We start from the raw sequence: 17,074 nt of genomic DNA on the forward strand, positions 1-17,074 counted from the left end.
CATAAACGGAAACAAGTAATAGAGAGTGTGAGAAATAGATCTTTCCATAAACAGTCATGGAAAAGAATGAAGTTTGCAATGCACTAGAAATTATGATGCCATTTGCAGTAACTTGGTAAGAAGAAAGATAAATGTTATCAATGCTGCTTAGATGAAATTATTCTTTGTAGTATATTAAATATTCAGAGAAGTGAACTCTCAGAGGATGACAGAACTTCACTATTATTCCACTCACTTGTTCAGAAGCAGGGCTTTGAAATCACTTGATGTTTTCCAGCTGAGTTCTAAGAATTGGTTTTAGACAACTTTTTTGTTAAGATATAGCTGAGTCTGTAAATAAAATGTATACATCACTTCTTATGTCGTTCCACCATCTTTGAATGTTCTCCTAATGTTGTTTCGTTATCTTCGTGAGACTGGGGAAGAAGGTGGTGCAAACAAAAAAAAATCAATTTTCTGTTTTGGCTGGAATGGGGTAATGGCCGTTTTGTGTACATTCATCCTGATGTAGTTGCTGTTTCATCACCAAGGAATCACTGAGACACTTCAAAGTAATGTTTTTAAGTGGATCTATGTAAAAGCTATGAATTGAAAGCTTCTAGTTTGGTATGTAACACAGTTGCTTAAGGAGCCAAATAAACAAACAAAAAAAAGGATAAATAAATGTTTTTTTTTTGTTGGTGGTGGGGGGTTTTGTTTTGTTTTTGTTTTCTGATATTAAGCTGGATTTTATATCCATGATTGAGACTGACTGCCTAAATAGTACAGAAAGATAACAAAACTGGTATTAGGAGAGTTTACATCAGCTCAGGTCCTGTTTTAACATATCTGTTCATGTACAAGAACAAGTAGAAGCCCAGAAAGACTTCAGTTTGAAGGATTGAACAGATAGATAAATGATAGGTTTTCCGTCTAGAAAATCTGAGCGCAAATCTGGATTATATTAGCAAACAGCTGAAGGTTGGCTTTACATTAGTCCTACATGGACTCACGCACACATACACAGACACACACATGTATGCACTCACATTACCAATTGGGTAGATTAATAAAATAAAATAAGGAAAGGAGTGTGTTAACTCTCATATACTTTCATCAAGGCACAGCCATTCTGGTTGCTTGCTGTATTCCTTCTAGCCTGAGCTTCCACTGATTAACCTTTTTTATAACACTGTCACACCCCACCAACTGTGATTTAGCAAGTACGTAATTTATCACTTAATACATGTGGTCCATGATAACCACAGTGGGAGATTTTACTGGCAGTAAAATCTGCTTTTTCTCTCAGGGAAAATAAAGTATGCATCCAAGTGGACTGAAGAAGTTTAAAGTCTCTTATGATGAGGATTACTGCAGGAACGCTACTGATAGTAGGAGAGTGACCTTAGAAAGAACAGAACTTTTTATTACCCAGTGTGTAGGATGTGTTTTGGTTGTCCTGAGACGTTCTGTGAGAATAAAGACCCTTATTGGCCAGGTACTTTTATAAACAAAATTAAGTGTCCTGAGTAGTTTTGTGTATCCGGAGTAGTAAAAAAGTAGTTTTGTTTAGCACACATTGCACTTGTATTATTATAGTCAGGAATAAAGCTCTAAATATAGTAATATGGTCCTTACAGCTCTAACATTGCATTGCTTCCTTCGCCCCCCTCCCCACAGGCTGTAATAATTTCTCTATTTTATTAACTCTTTTTTTCAAGAACAGTAGGAAGCAGAAAAGCTATAGAGCTTCTAGCTCCAATCTGGACTAAACTACCTGAATCTGTTGTGATCTGCTACATGCAACATCCCTCCTCTGAGAAGAAAGACACCTTGCACTAGTGTATCTAGCATGGTATACTGACAGGGGCACTTTTCCTGTCTTCAGAGGACAAAGAGCAAGCTACTCCTGTTTCTGTCATACCCTGCGAAGTGTTGATTTATCAGTTCATTCTTTTTTACATTTACCCCTTAGGCAGTTATATGCAGTAGAGAGTGGGGCCAAAAACCAGCAGTAAACGTCTGATGTCTTTAAACTGGTAAGCTTCTGGTTAATTCTGATCGGTAGTGAAAATTTGGAGTTAAAAAATTAAAAGCGAACATATAGATAAAGTGGCAACCTCATGGTTTGTAGCTCCTATTCTAAAATCAGTTCCTCAAGAGACTGGAAATATTAATTACCCTTTTTAAATGCATTTTACCTTTGCAAAGCTACATTCTAGAGAAATGGATGATGAATGTGGAGAAGCTCCTGACTATAAAAATCAGAGTAAAGATTTGAGCAAACAAGATCTGTCCCTAGATCTCTTGTACTATGTATGCGACTCCTCTTTTCAGCTTCATTTTTCTGTAATAATCATTGAATGGCTTCTCCCATGAAGTAAAAAAGAAAGGCAAAAGATGACTTTTGTTATCTTGGGCTATAAATATCTAGGAGGCACTCTGATGCTGAAGTAATGGGAACATAACTGTAGATGAATAAATGGAAGAAAGCTCTCTAAAATCAAATATACACTCAAGTGTGTTATTACCAAATTTCTTCTTTTTTATTCCCACTCACTGTTCTTTAAAATAGAGCTAACATTTCCTGACAACCGTGGAGAGCTTTAATTTATTTTTACGTCATTCTAAGCAAAATTTTACTTCAGAGGTAAATAAATGTGCTCCATTCTTGACAGTGTCTCCAAGGAGAATTCAGAGCAGAGAAGGAAAAGAAAAAAAGTAATGTGATATATTAGACTTGTAGTTTGGAGAAAGCTTCATTGTCAGTATTCTAAAATTAACAGTCACAGTATCACCCTCGGGAAGGAAAGGATTTTGGAGAAAATAGTCTGAGAAAGGCTCTCCTGGGAGACTTCTGTAAGTTCCCTGCTGGCTGCTTTCTGAAATACTTTCCATAGAAAGATGCCCCAAAGTACAGCAGGAGAAACAATTTTCAGTAGCGTTACTGCCAGTAAGGCAGCTGACTTGCATTACTTTGAGTCATCAGCCTTGTGCAGATGATCAGGTTAACCCACCCATGAAGCCACAGTAACAATGAAGCTCTGTGGTGATCCACTGTGGGATCCCAGAAATTGCTAACAGTCCGTACACACATGCACAAAAGTCAGGGAGTTCTTTAAAACACGTGTGTGTTTGTTGGTGCTTGTTTGTTCCCCCTTACCTCCCCTCCCACTCCTAATTGCTTTTTCAAAATTTCAAAGCGACAGAAGACTTTAAAATGTAGTTTGCTATGTAACATACATGTTGGTTGGATCATCTGCTGCATCCACAACCTTCAGACAGATGATCAGTCAGCAGATAACTCCTCTCATGTGATACCTTCATTTTTTAGTTTTTCATGGGGAATTGCTGTATCTGAGCTTAATGTTGTAAAAGTTCAAAAGTTGTGGCTGTGAAACATATGTGGACTCGTTTCCTGAAAGAGGAACTCATTATGCTGCCTGTCCTGCTCCCAGATTTTTAGTGTTACTTGAAGGCCTTGGTAAAATTCACTGTGAAAGTTATTTGAAATGCCTGATGCAAAGCTTAGAATAGTGAAAAGATCTGGAAGAAAGGTTTTCCAGCTGAAGGAATTTGGCCTTAGAATTTACTTCTAAAGCACTGAGGTGTCAGTGCGATTTTGTCATTGTTAGGTAATTATAAAAGCTTCCTCTCTGAATCCTCTGTTGGGGTCACAGTAGCTTCCCCTTAGCTATTGGTATTGCTTTCAGAAAAATATCAAAAAGTTTCAGTAACTTGATACATGAGATAAGAATGGTCTAAAGGAATCTACCACCAATAGTTTTGTTATTTGAATCAAAGTAATTTTATAGTTAAGGACCGTCAAAGGATGAAAGAGAAGCAAGCATTATGGGACAAGAGCACCAACAGTGTCGGTTAATTTTGGAGACAAAGTTTCTTTGCAAATATTGGTATTTTAAGATGCCCTGTGATCTTGTTGTTAATGGGCAGAAGCATACAGGTCTAGTGGCTCACAAATTTGTTTTGACAATTCATATTAGTATCAATCATGGAATCACAGAACAGCTTGGGTTGGAAGGGATCTAAAAAAACATCTAGTTCCAACCCCCTGCTATGGGCAGGGATGCCATCCACAAGATCCGGTTGCTTGGGGCCTTGTCCAGACTGGTCAATGAGGTTCAACTGGGGCTTTATGAAAAATAGAAGGGGGAAAAAAACGTTGTCACCAAAGCATTGTGTCATAAAATTTCTTCTTTTATTATGGAGTATGCTTTTCGTACAGATTGATTCATGATGAAATTCTATTCTTGCCATTCCTGAGATGGGTTCTCAACAGGGTTCTACTGAACTGTGAAGGAGCCTGATCTCTGTCTTCATTAGCGTAAGCAGAAGTAATACTTGAAGTAGGGCAGTAACTTGAGAACTGCAGTAGTTATGTAGAAATCTCTGGCAAAGCTTACAGCTTTATGGTGGGTTGAATGTGGCTGCCTTCCAGACACCTACTCATCCACTCTCACACTCCCCCACCTCAACAGGATGAGAGGAGAAAATAAGATGGAAAAGCTCAAGAGCCAAGATAAAGCGGACGTATCACTTACCAATTACTTTCACAGGGAGGAAGACTCACCTTGGGGAAAATTAATTTAATTTACTGCCAATTAAAAATAGAGTAAGGTGGTGAGAAGCAAAGATAAAAAATGGAACACCTTCCCCCCACTCTGTCCTTTTTCCCAAGCTGAGTCTCGCTCCTTCATTCCTGGCTCCTCCACCTCCCAGCCCAAGTGGTGCAGGGGAGGCAGTGCAAGAAGGTACTTCAGAAACAAATCACTCCACGGCAAAGCTGATTTGTGTGTCCCTATCATCTGCTGTCACCCACTGGAAAACTGACAAATATGATGAATAGTTAATTAGAGTTTCAAGTTTCTAAAACGTTACAAAGAGAGTAAAGGAAATAAATAAATTAATTACAATAAGTACTTTTAATTGGTAAGCTGCTGAGAAAACAACCCACATCCTTTCACTGTAGTCATTTGGCTGGTAAAATAAAAAATGTCAGGAGCCCGAGACGTGTGTTTTCTTGCTGGTTCAGCCCATAAAATAGGCTGCTCGTGGATGTCTTCCAGTGATTTACTTTAGGATTAGATTTCATCACTTTTTTCTTAAGAGGCTGATTTAATAGTAATGATTACAATTTTTAGATCAACATCAGAAAAAATACCTTTAACAAAACTCTGTATAAACCCCCTATTTAATGGAACATCAGTGAAAGCTGAAAACCTTATATCCACTTTGCTTTATTTATGGATTTTAAGAATAAATGCTACAAGTCACTTATCTTTTAAAGCTGGAGTTACCATGAAAAGAACCAAAAGAGTAAAGGGAAATTAATTACTTTCTTAAAACCTATTTCATATGAAATGGAAAAGTAATCTCTGGGGGAAAAAAAAAGAAAAAAGAAAAAAATAAAAGAGTTTTCAGTTCTGTGTATCAGATTGAGGGGAGCTGTTGAAGTTGCAGTAGTAGAGCCATTGTATAACATGATGACATTACTGGAGGTACACATTCATTGACGAGGAAAGATTTTTTTTAACATGTATATTAGCAATACAGATAATGTGTAGGTGGTTAGCAATATAAGAAATAACACACAGATGTTAGGGCAGCAAAGTCTGAAAGGAAAAGATCTGGAAATTCAAAACTTTATAAACAACACAATGTAACTTGCAAATGAAATAGATTTCATTTTCTCAAAGCAGCATTGGTAAAGTTGGGAATTTTGCTTGCTCCTGTACTTCTTGCAAAATAATAATTTCAGGTGAATAAAATTATGTTCATCTCTTTTGTGTTTCTTGTGAATAGCCTTATTTAAAGGAGCAAAACCAATATGTTGGCTTCCACTAAATTGGAACTTAGGATCCAAAATGTTGGCTGTTAGGAAGTGAAGTATGATAATGATTGCAAATGTATTTCCAACATAGATGGAATAAATAAATGGAATAAATACATTCTGAAAGCTTTAAGAAAACATGTTGAAATAGATCTGTATATTTACAATGAGTCAGTCCCCTTTTTCAATTTTTCTCTGAAATTAAAGAGGTTCTGCAGAAGTTCATTGTGTTAATACTGCTCAGGAAAGTCAAGCCTCAGTAGTACTAAGACTGGTGCATTTCATAGGAAACATCTCTAGTAAACCTGAGGATGATCAAATTATCTAGTTTTTCTTGCTTTTCCTTTTTTTACTTTCCAAGCTGGCATGTGAGCATTGATTAAATGAATGATAAGGTCCATGTTTGATCGATTTTTCACTTTTTTAATTTAGAAGGTAAAACTTTCTATCACATTTTAAGTTTAGAATTATGGCTGAGATAATAGAGGTCTGATTCCAGGGGAAGTTAAAAAGGAAGAAGTTGCCTCGCAAATGTCAAGGCACCTTGTGGTTCAAGATGATTAAAACTAAACTGTTTGCTGTATGAATCCCAAGGTGCTGCTATATCTCAGCTTCCATGACATTTAGCCAGTGACTTTTCATAGCTTGTTAATAATGTATAGCGATCCCAGTATAAATTTGCAGTGACAGAGCTGGCCTGTTACTGTAGAGCAGTTAACTAGATTTATTTTGGACAGAAAATGCAGATTTGAAAATGCAGATTTTGACTAATGTCAAAAGAGATTGCACATTTACAAGACAATTTTACCCAAGACAGTTGCTCAGGAGAGGTGCTTTTCACATTGATCTATTATTCTGTCTGAAGTCCTAATTACCAAACCAAGAAGTATTAACAAAACATTACCCTACTCATCAAGATTAACACTCGTGAAGAAAAATTGATGTCCCAAACAAACTCCATAGTGTGGACTGGTCCATAAAATTAATTTATTTTACTAGGTTGAATGAGTCAAATAGACAGGTAAAGGTTACACCATAAATGCTCTCTCATAAGTACAATTGCTCTAAATCATTGCTCCCGGATAAACCTAATACTTCTGTGTTGTAGAAACCATGTTTTTTTCTGAACCTTATATCTCAGGGATATACAAATTATTCATAAGCTGTAAAAGGTCACAAGGCAGTTGAAGAAAGAGAGGGAGAGATGAGGAAAAGGGTACAGATAAAAAATAGACTTGAAGAACAATTAGTTACAAAACAGACTCAAAGACCTATGAATTACAACAGGATATGAATTAGACTTATAGGGAAAAAAAATTGGTTGACATTTGGGTTGTTCAGATTTTCTCTGAGGCTAAAAGTTTACTTACAGATTAAATTTTATTATGCACCTGTGATGGTCACAGATCAAACTCCTTCATTTAAGTCTTCTATTAAATCATGAATGGATCACTTTGGAATTGTTTTAAATTAAGTATTTTGTGTAGTAGAAATTTTTGCATGCCAATAGCCATTAGAATGCAGAATTAATGTTAAGCAAAACTTTGATAAAAGTTATCACTGCTGCTTTTTTGCAGTAGATTCACATAGGGCATCTTGGACACCTCATCTAGGAGTTGAAGTATCTTACTGGTCTACCAACTGTTCATATGGAAACGTCAGCAAAGATTCAAATATTTTGGCAACCTCAAGATCTGATCAGGCTTGAATAACTTCACTTCTGTATAAAACACTCAAGTCTGTGAAGTTGTGAAGTTCACTTACCTCTTCTCTGTTAAATGTCATCTGGAGTACTGCATTCAGCCCTGGAGCCCTCAGCACAAGAAGGACATGGAAGTATTAAAGTGAGCCTAGAGGAGGGCCACAAAGATGATCAAGGGGTGGGAGCATCTCTCCCAAGAAGAAAGGCTGAGGGAGTTGGGGTTGTTCAGCCTGGAGAGGAGAAGGCTCCAGGAAGACCTTATAGAGGCCTGCCAGTACCTAGAGGGGGCCTGCAAGAAAGCTGGGGAGGGACTCTGTCACGGAGTGCAGTCACAGGACAAGGGGTAATGGCTTTAAAATGAAAGGTTTAGATTAGATATTAAGAAGAAATTACTTACTACAAAGGTAGCGTGGCACTGGCACAGGTTGCACAGAGAAGCTGTGGGTGCCCCATCCCTGGAAATGCCCAAGGCCAGGCTAGATGGGGCTTTGGGCAACCTGGTCTGGTTGAAGGTCTCTGCTCATTGCAGGGGGGTTGGAACTGGATGACTTTTGATGTCCCATCCAACCCAAGCAATTCTGTGGTTCTATGAAATATTTCCAATACTGATAAATAAGGAATTTGTTTTTTGCATAGAAGTAGTTGCATATTTTTTGTTGTTTATAACTGCAAGATTTTTTCAAAGACTCTTACATACTTATACAACAAGACAGTAAAATAAGTTACTTTCTTATTTAGCATAACCTCCGGGAACAGAGCAATTGGGTTTCAGATTTTTCTACAGTTACTGTTTTGTTTGGTAACCATTAATGTGAAAGAATACAAACAGAGGAGTTTATACTGAAGTGTGAGGAATCAATTCATTAACAGAGTCCTCTGCTGCTCTTTTAGTTTTCATCCCCCTGAAAGATTGTTACATTGGTGAGGAAACACTGATGTTCTTATGTGTGATCTGACATACTCAGGACTAATAGAAGTATAATCACTTAATTCTTCTCATGTACATTCTGTGAATTTGTTATAAGTTTGTGTTTCTACCATATTATTAATGAATTAACAAACCTTAATGTCTCCCTCCTTCCTCCACTCCCCCCCCCCAAAAAAAACAGGTATCTAAAATACAGTTGGTTTTTTTTAATTTATTTTGGTAAATTTATCTGCTGCATTCTGCTGCATTTGTTGTGTTAATTATATTATATGATACAAAAAAAAAAAAGGAGTACAGACTGGAATCAGTCTTAAGGTTGCATTAGATTGTTAAAAGTCTTATATAACAAGGGTGGTAATAATTTGCCTAGTCTGACCCACTGTATGGCAGGCCTTGGGGACATATACAGCACTTTGGGACAGGGCTGCTTAAATCAGGTAGATGTCATTTCACCTGACCTTTGATTGATAAAATATTAAAAATGTTCTAGTTCTGTAAATCTATCAGTAGAACAGTAGCAAATGCTTAAATTGCAATTTCACAGTACTAGCATCTGAGAATGTTTCTTAGGGCTTGATTCATCCAAGTGCCTGTAGCCAGCACCCTAATAACTCAGCCCTCTTACTGTGTCTGTACAACTCCCTTAGGTTAAGAGGTCAATTCTTCACTCTACTAATGGGCAGAACCTGAGACAGCTAAGCCCTCATCCTGAGTGAGTCTTATTTCTTTTAGCTTGAACTGTGAAACCAGGCCAGCTGCAGGCTTGCAGATTGCTTTTATACAATGTCCATTACAGGTCCATTCTCCAGCCTGTTCCCCGGCTCCCTGTGCAATGCCTCTCTCAGTTTCAATGTCGTAGCTGTGTTTCACAAACAGGCCTTCAGCATGTAGCTGTTCCCTCTGTTACTATCAACCCATAGTGAATCAAGATAAAAATCTTAGTGAAAATCATCTTAATAAAGCTAAGATATTGGATGTAACAAAATCAGTCTTCCCAACATAACACTGTAATTCAGAACCCAGATACCAGAGGTTTTTGTACTGCTTTGCAATGACTGAATCTTCACAGGCTGTGGTGGTTTTACCGGGAGGAGGACCAATGTTTTCACAACGAGAGCCCACCCCTCCCCTCTTCTTCCTGTTTCCACCTTTTATTGCTGAGTGTGACATCATATGGTTTGGAATATCCCTTTGGTTGGTTTAGGTCAGCTGCCCTGGTGATGTTTCTCTTCTCACTTTTTGCCCACACCCTACGAGGGTTAGAGGGAGGCCCGATGCTGTGCCAGTACTGCTCAGCGGTAGACACAACACTGGTATGATAACTCTGCTGTTCCAGCTACAAGTGCAGAGGACAGCACTGTATGGGCTGCTGCCGGGAAAGTTAACATCCCAGCCAGACCCAGTACACAGGTGACATCCACTTGTGTCATCAAATGTGAGTGAAAGCTACAGCATTTTTATTTTTCTACCTAACTAGCTCTGTAGGCAAAACAAATTTTAGTGTCATCAAGGGATAGCATGACAATCTCAGTTACTGCCTTTTTTGGGGGTGAGAGTGCAACTATCACCTTAGGGACTCATCTAATGATAACTAAGGAACTTCTCAAACTGAACTTCACATTGGAAGCTAAATTTGAAGACACCACTGTGATAGAAACATGGCAGAATTAAAAGAATGGGTCAGGAAGTATCTCTTATTTATCACTCCCAACACCCTTCAGAGGTGTAGAGGTACAGACAAGGAAGAGGATGCTGTGTTAGACAAGCTCTTGTTACTGAGAAGACTGGAAGCTTTACTGAGGATGAATAAATCAGTCTTCCACAACCACAGATAGTCTTTGCTCCAGAGCTCTTTCTTTTATGATCTCTAGACGAACATGGCTTCATGGGTTTCCTAGATGTCTTGGGATTGATTTAAATATGAGATAGGTCTTAGCAGATGGAATTAAATTCTGAATACATCATTTTTTTACATAAAATCAGCAGTATTTTGCTGCTGCCTTTCAATACTGAAAACTTTGTATGTTTATAAGCTCAGTCATCATAACGTATTATCTTTTTTGATCAGAAAAGCTCTAAGAGTTATTTACTGAAAATAAATATGCATGAATTTATAAAATTATGCTTTTTGTTAAATAGTATTCAATATACAAGGTCTGAAGTGGTCATACTTTGATATGAAATTGTCTGTATATCTCTTTTTCATTTGCAGACTGGTGATATCCCGAGTTCCATATACAGCTGTGTTCCAAAGTATTTGATTAAGTTTAATGCCATTATTCCATTTACAGCACAAGAACTGTTCTCCATATGTAGTTACACTTTTGGAGTCTGTTTTACTTACATTCTCTTGTTTCTGTCTCTCCTCATCCTCAAAAAGAAATGACATAAGGAAAGGAAGAATGTGGAGAGCCAGAACAAAATATAAATATATTAAAAAAGGAGCAAGAATGAAGGGAAGTGAGAGCAAACAAAAAATTCAGAAATGATCAAAGTACTTGTCATATCTTAAGAATCATTAATTTCATTAACACTCTCAGTAAAACATAAAAATTTATTGCAGTTTTTAAAAAGTGATTTGGGAAAGTTACATTAAGGTGATGTTTTGTGACTTGCAAATATTTACCAGTAGCATGCTCACCACTAGTGGTTTCATAATTGCTCAGAATCATTCAGTTAATAGAGTGCCTGCCTCTGCTGTCATCAGCATCATTTATATCTAATTATACTATCTGAACACTATCTGTGGTATTGTAGCATTAACAAAATAAGCAAGCAAACTAAAAAAGCCACCTTGGTATCTGAAATACTTTCAATGTTCTTAAATATTCCAATCTGAATGATTGTCTGACTTAGGAAAAAGAATGCATTCTGCACAGTGATGACAACTCATAGCAAGTATACATGTAGCCTATAAAAATGTGTCCACTAGAAGCTGCTAACCAGAGATTTCTTAAAAAGACCTTTAAACTTTTCTTCAATATTTGAGCTTTACACTCAAAAAATCAAGCCCACTCACCTTATATATACGTAGGTACAATTATTATATCAAGAATTTTTACATAAGATATATCTTTCTTCCAATTTGTTTTGTCTGACTTCTTTTTTTTTTTTTTTTAAAGCAAAGTGTCTACAAACATACCACAGTATAAGGTTAAAGTTAACTGTGTTTAAAAGTCCCTTTGTTTAGCTGTCATGTTTTTCCAGTAGTTGCCAACAAAATGTTAAGTGCATTATATTATAAGCATTCATCCATCTGGTCATCCTTCTAATACTTAGGAAAAGTTGCTTTTTTTTTTTTATTTTATTTTTTAATATGACATATAGCTAGTGGAAAGAAAAGGGTATCTGCAGGACATGATTTAAACTTTCAGTGAGCAGAATCATCCTCTGCACCCCTTACTCCAACGAGTACAGAAGAATCATTCAGTCTCAGTCAGCCTTATTTGCACTCATTCAGCCTTACCCATGGGTTTTCTGTCATACATTATAACTAGATACTTGCAAAATGGCAGTGTGTACTTTAGTTTAAGCATTTTCCAAGCACTATGCCAGCAGTGTCTTCTGTAGCTGATGTGGACTTTGGAAAATATGTTCTGCTTCATTGTCGTGGTAGATTCCAAATTCCTATTATGTGGAGTGCATTCCATATAAAGTGAAACAAATATGTTCTAATAGTCAAGGCAGAAGTCAAAACATAGTTGACAATACATAATATAATGATTCATCAGGAAGTGCTACATATACCTAGTCGGTGATCCAGCCCCTTCCCTTTTGCTTCAAGGTAAACACTGCAGGTATTTAATTCTATTGATGTGTTTAGTACTCACCCAGGGTGGTATTCTAAGGAATAAGTGATGTGACTATTCTAATTTACTGAAAGGCAATCTGTTAATGTACTCATCTTCCTGTAAGTGGGGCATAAACTTACATTCTTCATTAGAAACAAGAAGACATGCAAGATGCGCACCACCCAGCTGCTAACAGTAGTTTCAGAATACCTTACCTCATGTGAAATAGCTGTGTACAAACATGTCTAAACATTTCTTAACAAGTGGTTTTCCAAACATAGGCTGTAGTTACTTTGCCAATTAAACTAGTAGACAATCTCCCAAAAGCACATTAAGAAAGGTTTGTATTTACTCACCATGCTAGAACCAGTAAACTGAAATGGAGACTGTTAAGTCTGGTTGTGATCCAAATACTAGGGTTAAAATACAAAAATTTTGGACAGGCTTTGCCATCATAAATCCCCTAAAAGATCACCAAGGATCTTTTTGAAACTTGGAAAAGTTGCAGTAAAATAAGGAAAAACAGGAATATTTGAGATTGTGTGTGCCTTCTTTGCCTCAGTCTTTAGCGGCAATACCGGATGTTCTCTGGATACTCAGTACCCTGAGCTGGTGGAAGGGGATGGGGAGCAGGATGTGGCCCTCACTATCCATGAAGAACTGTTTGGTGACCTGCTACGGCACTTAGATGTGCACAAGTCGATGGGGCCGGATGGGATCCACCCAAGGGTACTGAGGGAACTGGCAGAGGAGCTGGCCCAGCCACTGTCCATCATTTATCAACAGTCCTGGCTATCGGGGGAGGTCCCAATCGACTGGCGGCTAGCAAACGTGACGCCCATCTACAAGAAGGGCCGGAGGGCAGACCCGGGAAACTACAGGCCTGTCAGTTTGACCTCAGTGCCAGGAAAGCTCATGGAGCAGATCCTCCTGAGAGTCATCATGCAGCACTTGCAGGGGAAGCAGGTGATCAGGCCCAGTCAGCATGGCTTTATGAAAGGCAGGTCATGCCTGACGAACCTGATCTCCTTCTATGACAGAGTGACGCGCTGGGTGGATGAGGGAAAGGCTGTGGATGTGGTCTACCTTGACTTCAGCAAGGCTTTTGACACCGTCTCCCACAGCATTCTCCTCAAGAAACTGGCTGCTCTTGGCTTGGACTGGCGCACGCTTCGTTGGGTTAGAAACTGGATGGATAGCCGGGCCCAAAGAGTCGTGGTGAATGGAGCCAAGTCCAGTTGGAGGCCAGTCACTAGTGGCGTCCCCCAGGGCTCGGTGCTGGGGCCGGTCCTCTTTAATATCTTCATCGATGATCTGGGCGAGGGCATCGAGTGCACCCTCAGTAAGTTCGCAGATGACACCAAGTTAGGTGCGTGTGTCGATCTGCTTGAGGGTAGGAAAGCTCTGCAGGAGGATCTGGATAGGCTGGACCGATGGGCTGAGGTCAACTGCATGAAGTTCAACAAGGCCAACTGCCGGGTCCTGCACCTGGGGCGCAATAACCCCAAGCAGAGCTACAGGCTGGGAGAGGAATGGTTGGAAAGCTGCCAGGCAGAGAAGGACCTGGGAGTGATGGTTGATAGTCGGCTGAATATGAGCCAGCAGTGTGCTCAGGTGGCCAAGAAGGCCAACAGCATCCTGGCTTGTATCAGGAACAGTGTGACCAGCAGGGCTAGGGAGGTGATCGTCCCCCTGTACTCAGCTCTGGTGAGGCCGCACCTCGAGTACTGTGTTCAGTTTTGGGCCCCTCGCTACAAGAAGGACATCGAGGTGCTCGAGCGGGTGCAGAGAAGGGCGACAAAGCTGGTGAGGGGCCTGGAGAACAAGTCCTACGAGGAGCGGCTGAGGGAGCTGGGCTTGTTCAGCCTGGAGAAGAGGAGGCTCAGGGGTGACCTTATCGCTCTTTTTAGGTACCTCAAGGGAGGCTGTAGCGAGGTGGGGGTTGGCCTGTTCTCCCACGTGCCTGGTGACAGGACAATGGGGAATGGGCTTAAGTTGAGCCAGGGGAGTTTTAGGTTAGATGTTAGGAAGAACTTCTTCACTGAAAGGGTTGTGAGGCATTGGAACAGGCTGCCCAGGGAAGTGGTGGAGTCACCATCCCTGGAAGTCTTCAAAAGACGTTTAGATGTAGAGCTTAGGGATATGGTTTAGTGGAGGGCTGTTAGCGTTAGGTTGGAGGTTGGACTCGATGACCTTGAGGTCTCTTCCAACCTAGAAAATTCTGTGATTCTGTGATTCTGTTAATGTATATAGATGGTATGAATTGTTTCCACACAAAGTACATTCTATGTAATGGTTTATGCATAATGTAACACGTTGTAATGTTATTTGCTTCAGGTGTCTTGCTGGATTTTCTGGGCAGTTTTGTGAAATAGAAGTTAATGAGTGTAATTCATCACCTTGTCTACATGGTTCAACCTGTGAAGATCATGTCAATGGATACACTTGTAAATGTCAACAAGGTAACTGACATTTGACAGAACAATCTTAAAGAATGATAGTTTTGAATTATCATTGTTAGTACTGAGAAAGCTGGTAAAGTATATCTAGTTCTTATATATATGTGTATAATCTATAAGGTACCAAAATAGTAACTATTGTTTGACAAGCTTTTTTGAATGAAATCTAAAGAGAATTAACTAGTCTACTAAGCATTTCAGAAGGACATAAAACTAAAAACAGTGAATTAAGAGGGTATGAAAAATTATGTAGAGATGGATTTATTATGTGTGGTCTTCACAAATGTAACTTACAGACCAACCAGTAGGCACTGAATAACAACTAAATATTTAAACTATCTGTATGTGTTAGACCTTTTTTTTTTTTTCTGCAGTCTTTTTAATAGATCACCAAATAATTTTCCTCACTCTAGTAGTCCATTCATCTAATTTTTACATTATTGAGTTAAAGGATAAGGAAGTTTTGCAGGACCTAAATGCCATTGTGTTCCAGCTTGTCTTCAAGTGTCGGGGGGCTGGGGGCATCTGGGCTTAGCTTCTGTGTGATGCCCAATTTGGTGTTACAAGTCCATTTGCATTCAATATATTAAATTATTATGATCACAGAAGCACAAATAATGCAATATTTCAGTACTATAAATCTGGTCACATTAATTATATTGAATTGCCATGATCACAGATGCACAAATAGCGTAATACACTTTCGGTCTAGTAAATGACTGGTGTAGTTTATTGTAGTAACAGGAGTACAGGTTCCTTTGGATTGCTGGTGATAAAGATCCTGTCTGCAAAGCACATGCAAATACCACAAATACGACTAACACAACCAATTGCACATGTGCTAGTTTATTAAACAACTCTATAGAGGCTGTTAGGTTTCCCAGGGAAGCACTTGGTATAATCAAGAGTTCAAATCTCATCCAATAGGAGTCCATATGGGGGAAGTGGTGTCTTTCCCTGCATTTTCCTCTCTTGAGACATTTTTATACTAATTTCTTACTTTTAGGTGGAGCTTGAGTGATTCTAGTCACACAAGTCTGTTGTGACTGGTATACATTTTTCTTGCTTTTGTTTTAAAGATGTAAACTCAGAGAAATTCAGAACGTGTACTCAGTGAGGGGTGGTCACACCTTGGAGACAGGTAGCCTTTGGGATGGAGGTGTGTTTTGGCATTATAATGGGATTATAATGAACAAAGTTCACCCAGAGGACATGATTTGGTTATCAGTTAGGTTCAGATCTGGCCATGCAATCTATCAGTTCCACAATACCATGATGTTCCCCATCCCTGCAGTGATAGCGCAGAGCCTGGCCACAGTGTCTTCATTCCTCTCCACCCTCCGTGCTATTTCTCTTAAAGTCAGCACACCAAGCTCCCGTGGTGTTACCTACACCTAAGTTTGCAGCTATATTGCCAAGGGGGCTATCATGGAACAGATTGCTTGCATATTTGCCATATCTCGTCCTCTATGAACCTTCTCTTAAGATGTAGACACTTGTTGAACCCCAATAAGTCACCTCCAGCAATTATTCCACATACATATAATTATTTCCATGCTGGTTTTACATTAAAAACAAACAACAGCAACACATCAGATTTTAGGTATGCAAGAAAATACTCAAGCACATGTGTATATAGCAAGTCCATATGGACAGTTTATGTAGTTGTTTAATCAGTACTAAGGAAGGATATTTTAATGCATAAGACTTAAATGGAAGCACTGGTAAGGCAATATATCTGTGGCTTACTAGGACCTCATTAATTTTAGGGATAAACTTACTCCCAGATGAAACTTTTTATAGCAACTTTTTTTCCCCTTAATATCCAATAGACACTCAATAATCCATAAAGACACTATACTCTTGATGTATGAACCACTGAGTGAAAAATTTCTTGACTTTGCCATACGGAGGGCCAGAATTCACAATCGTAACAGTCCCTTTTGATCTTCAAAGTTTGAGTCATCACCTATCTTTGGTAGCATATATCTTTTTTCCTCTCAGCACTGTTGCACAATGGAAATTCCACCTGAATAAAACTGTATGTCCCCTCAGGAAGCTCTGCCTATTACTAAATATGGCCACATACCACTTCACCAGTACAGATGACTTAAAAACTAGTAAGATGTGTTTTTTGATCATTACTGTGCCTCATGCAGAATATATGGTCAAGTTCAAAATGTTTCTCCCTATTTTTTAAAGCTACTGATAATGTAAGTATATTTGAATATAGACATTTTAAAATTGCTTACCAGCCAAGGGCTGTAACTGCTGCCTCTGTGCAACTTACATGGAAATGTTTGGTGTAAGCAGAAGAAGCTTTCTCGTAGGCATTATATCTCAGTCCTGCTGCTAACATGATTT

General features: G+C 38.8%; 1 protein-coding gene across 3 annotated transcripts in view; it reads left to right on the forward strand.

Annotated features, from left to right (window-relative positions):
• EYS (eyes shut homolog) overlaps positions 1–17,074 on the forward strand; it is a 723,774-nt gene that overhangs the window by 330,103 nt on the left and 376,597 nt on the right. For all 3 annotated transcript variants that reach the window (XM_084512624.1, XM_084512623.1, XM_084512622.1), the window contains one exon: positions 14,589–14,713. In XM_084512624.1, coding sequence (XP_084368750.1) covers positions 14,589–14,713 — 125 coding nt within the window. The remainder of the gene's footprint in view (positions 1–14,588; positions 14,714–17,074) is intronic.

This window comes from Aythya ferina (genome assembly GCF_964211825.1).
Source record: "Aythya ferina genome assembly, chromosome: 3".
In the NCBI taxonomy this organism is placed as follows: domain Eukaryota; kingdom Metazoa; phylum Chordata; class Aves; order Anseriformes; family Anatidae; genus Aythya; species Aythya ferina.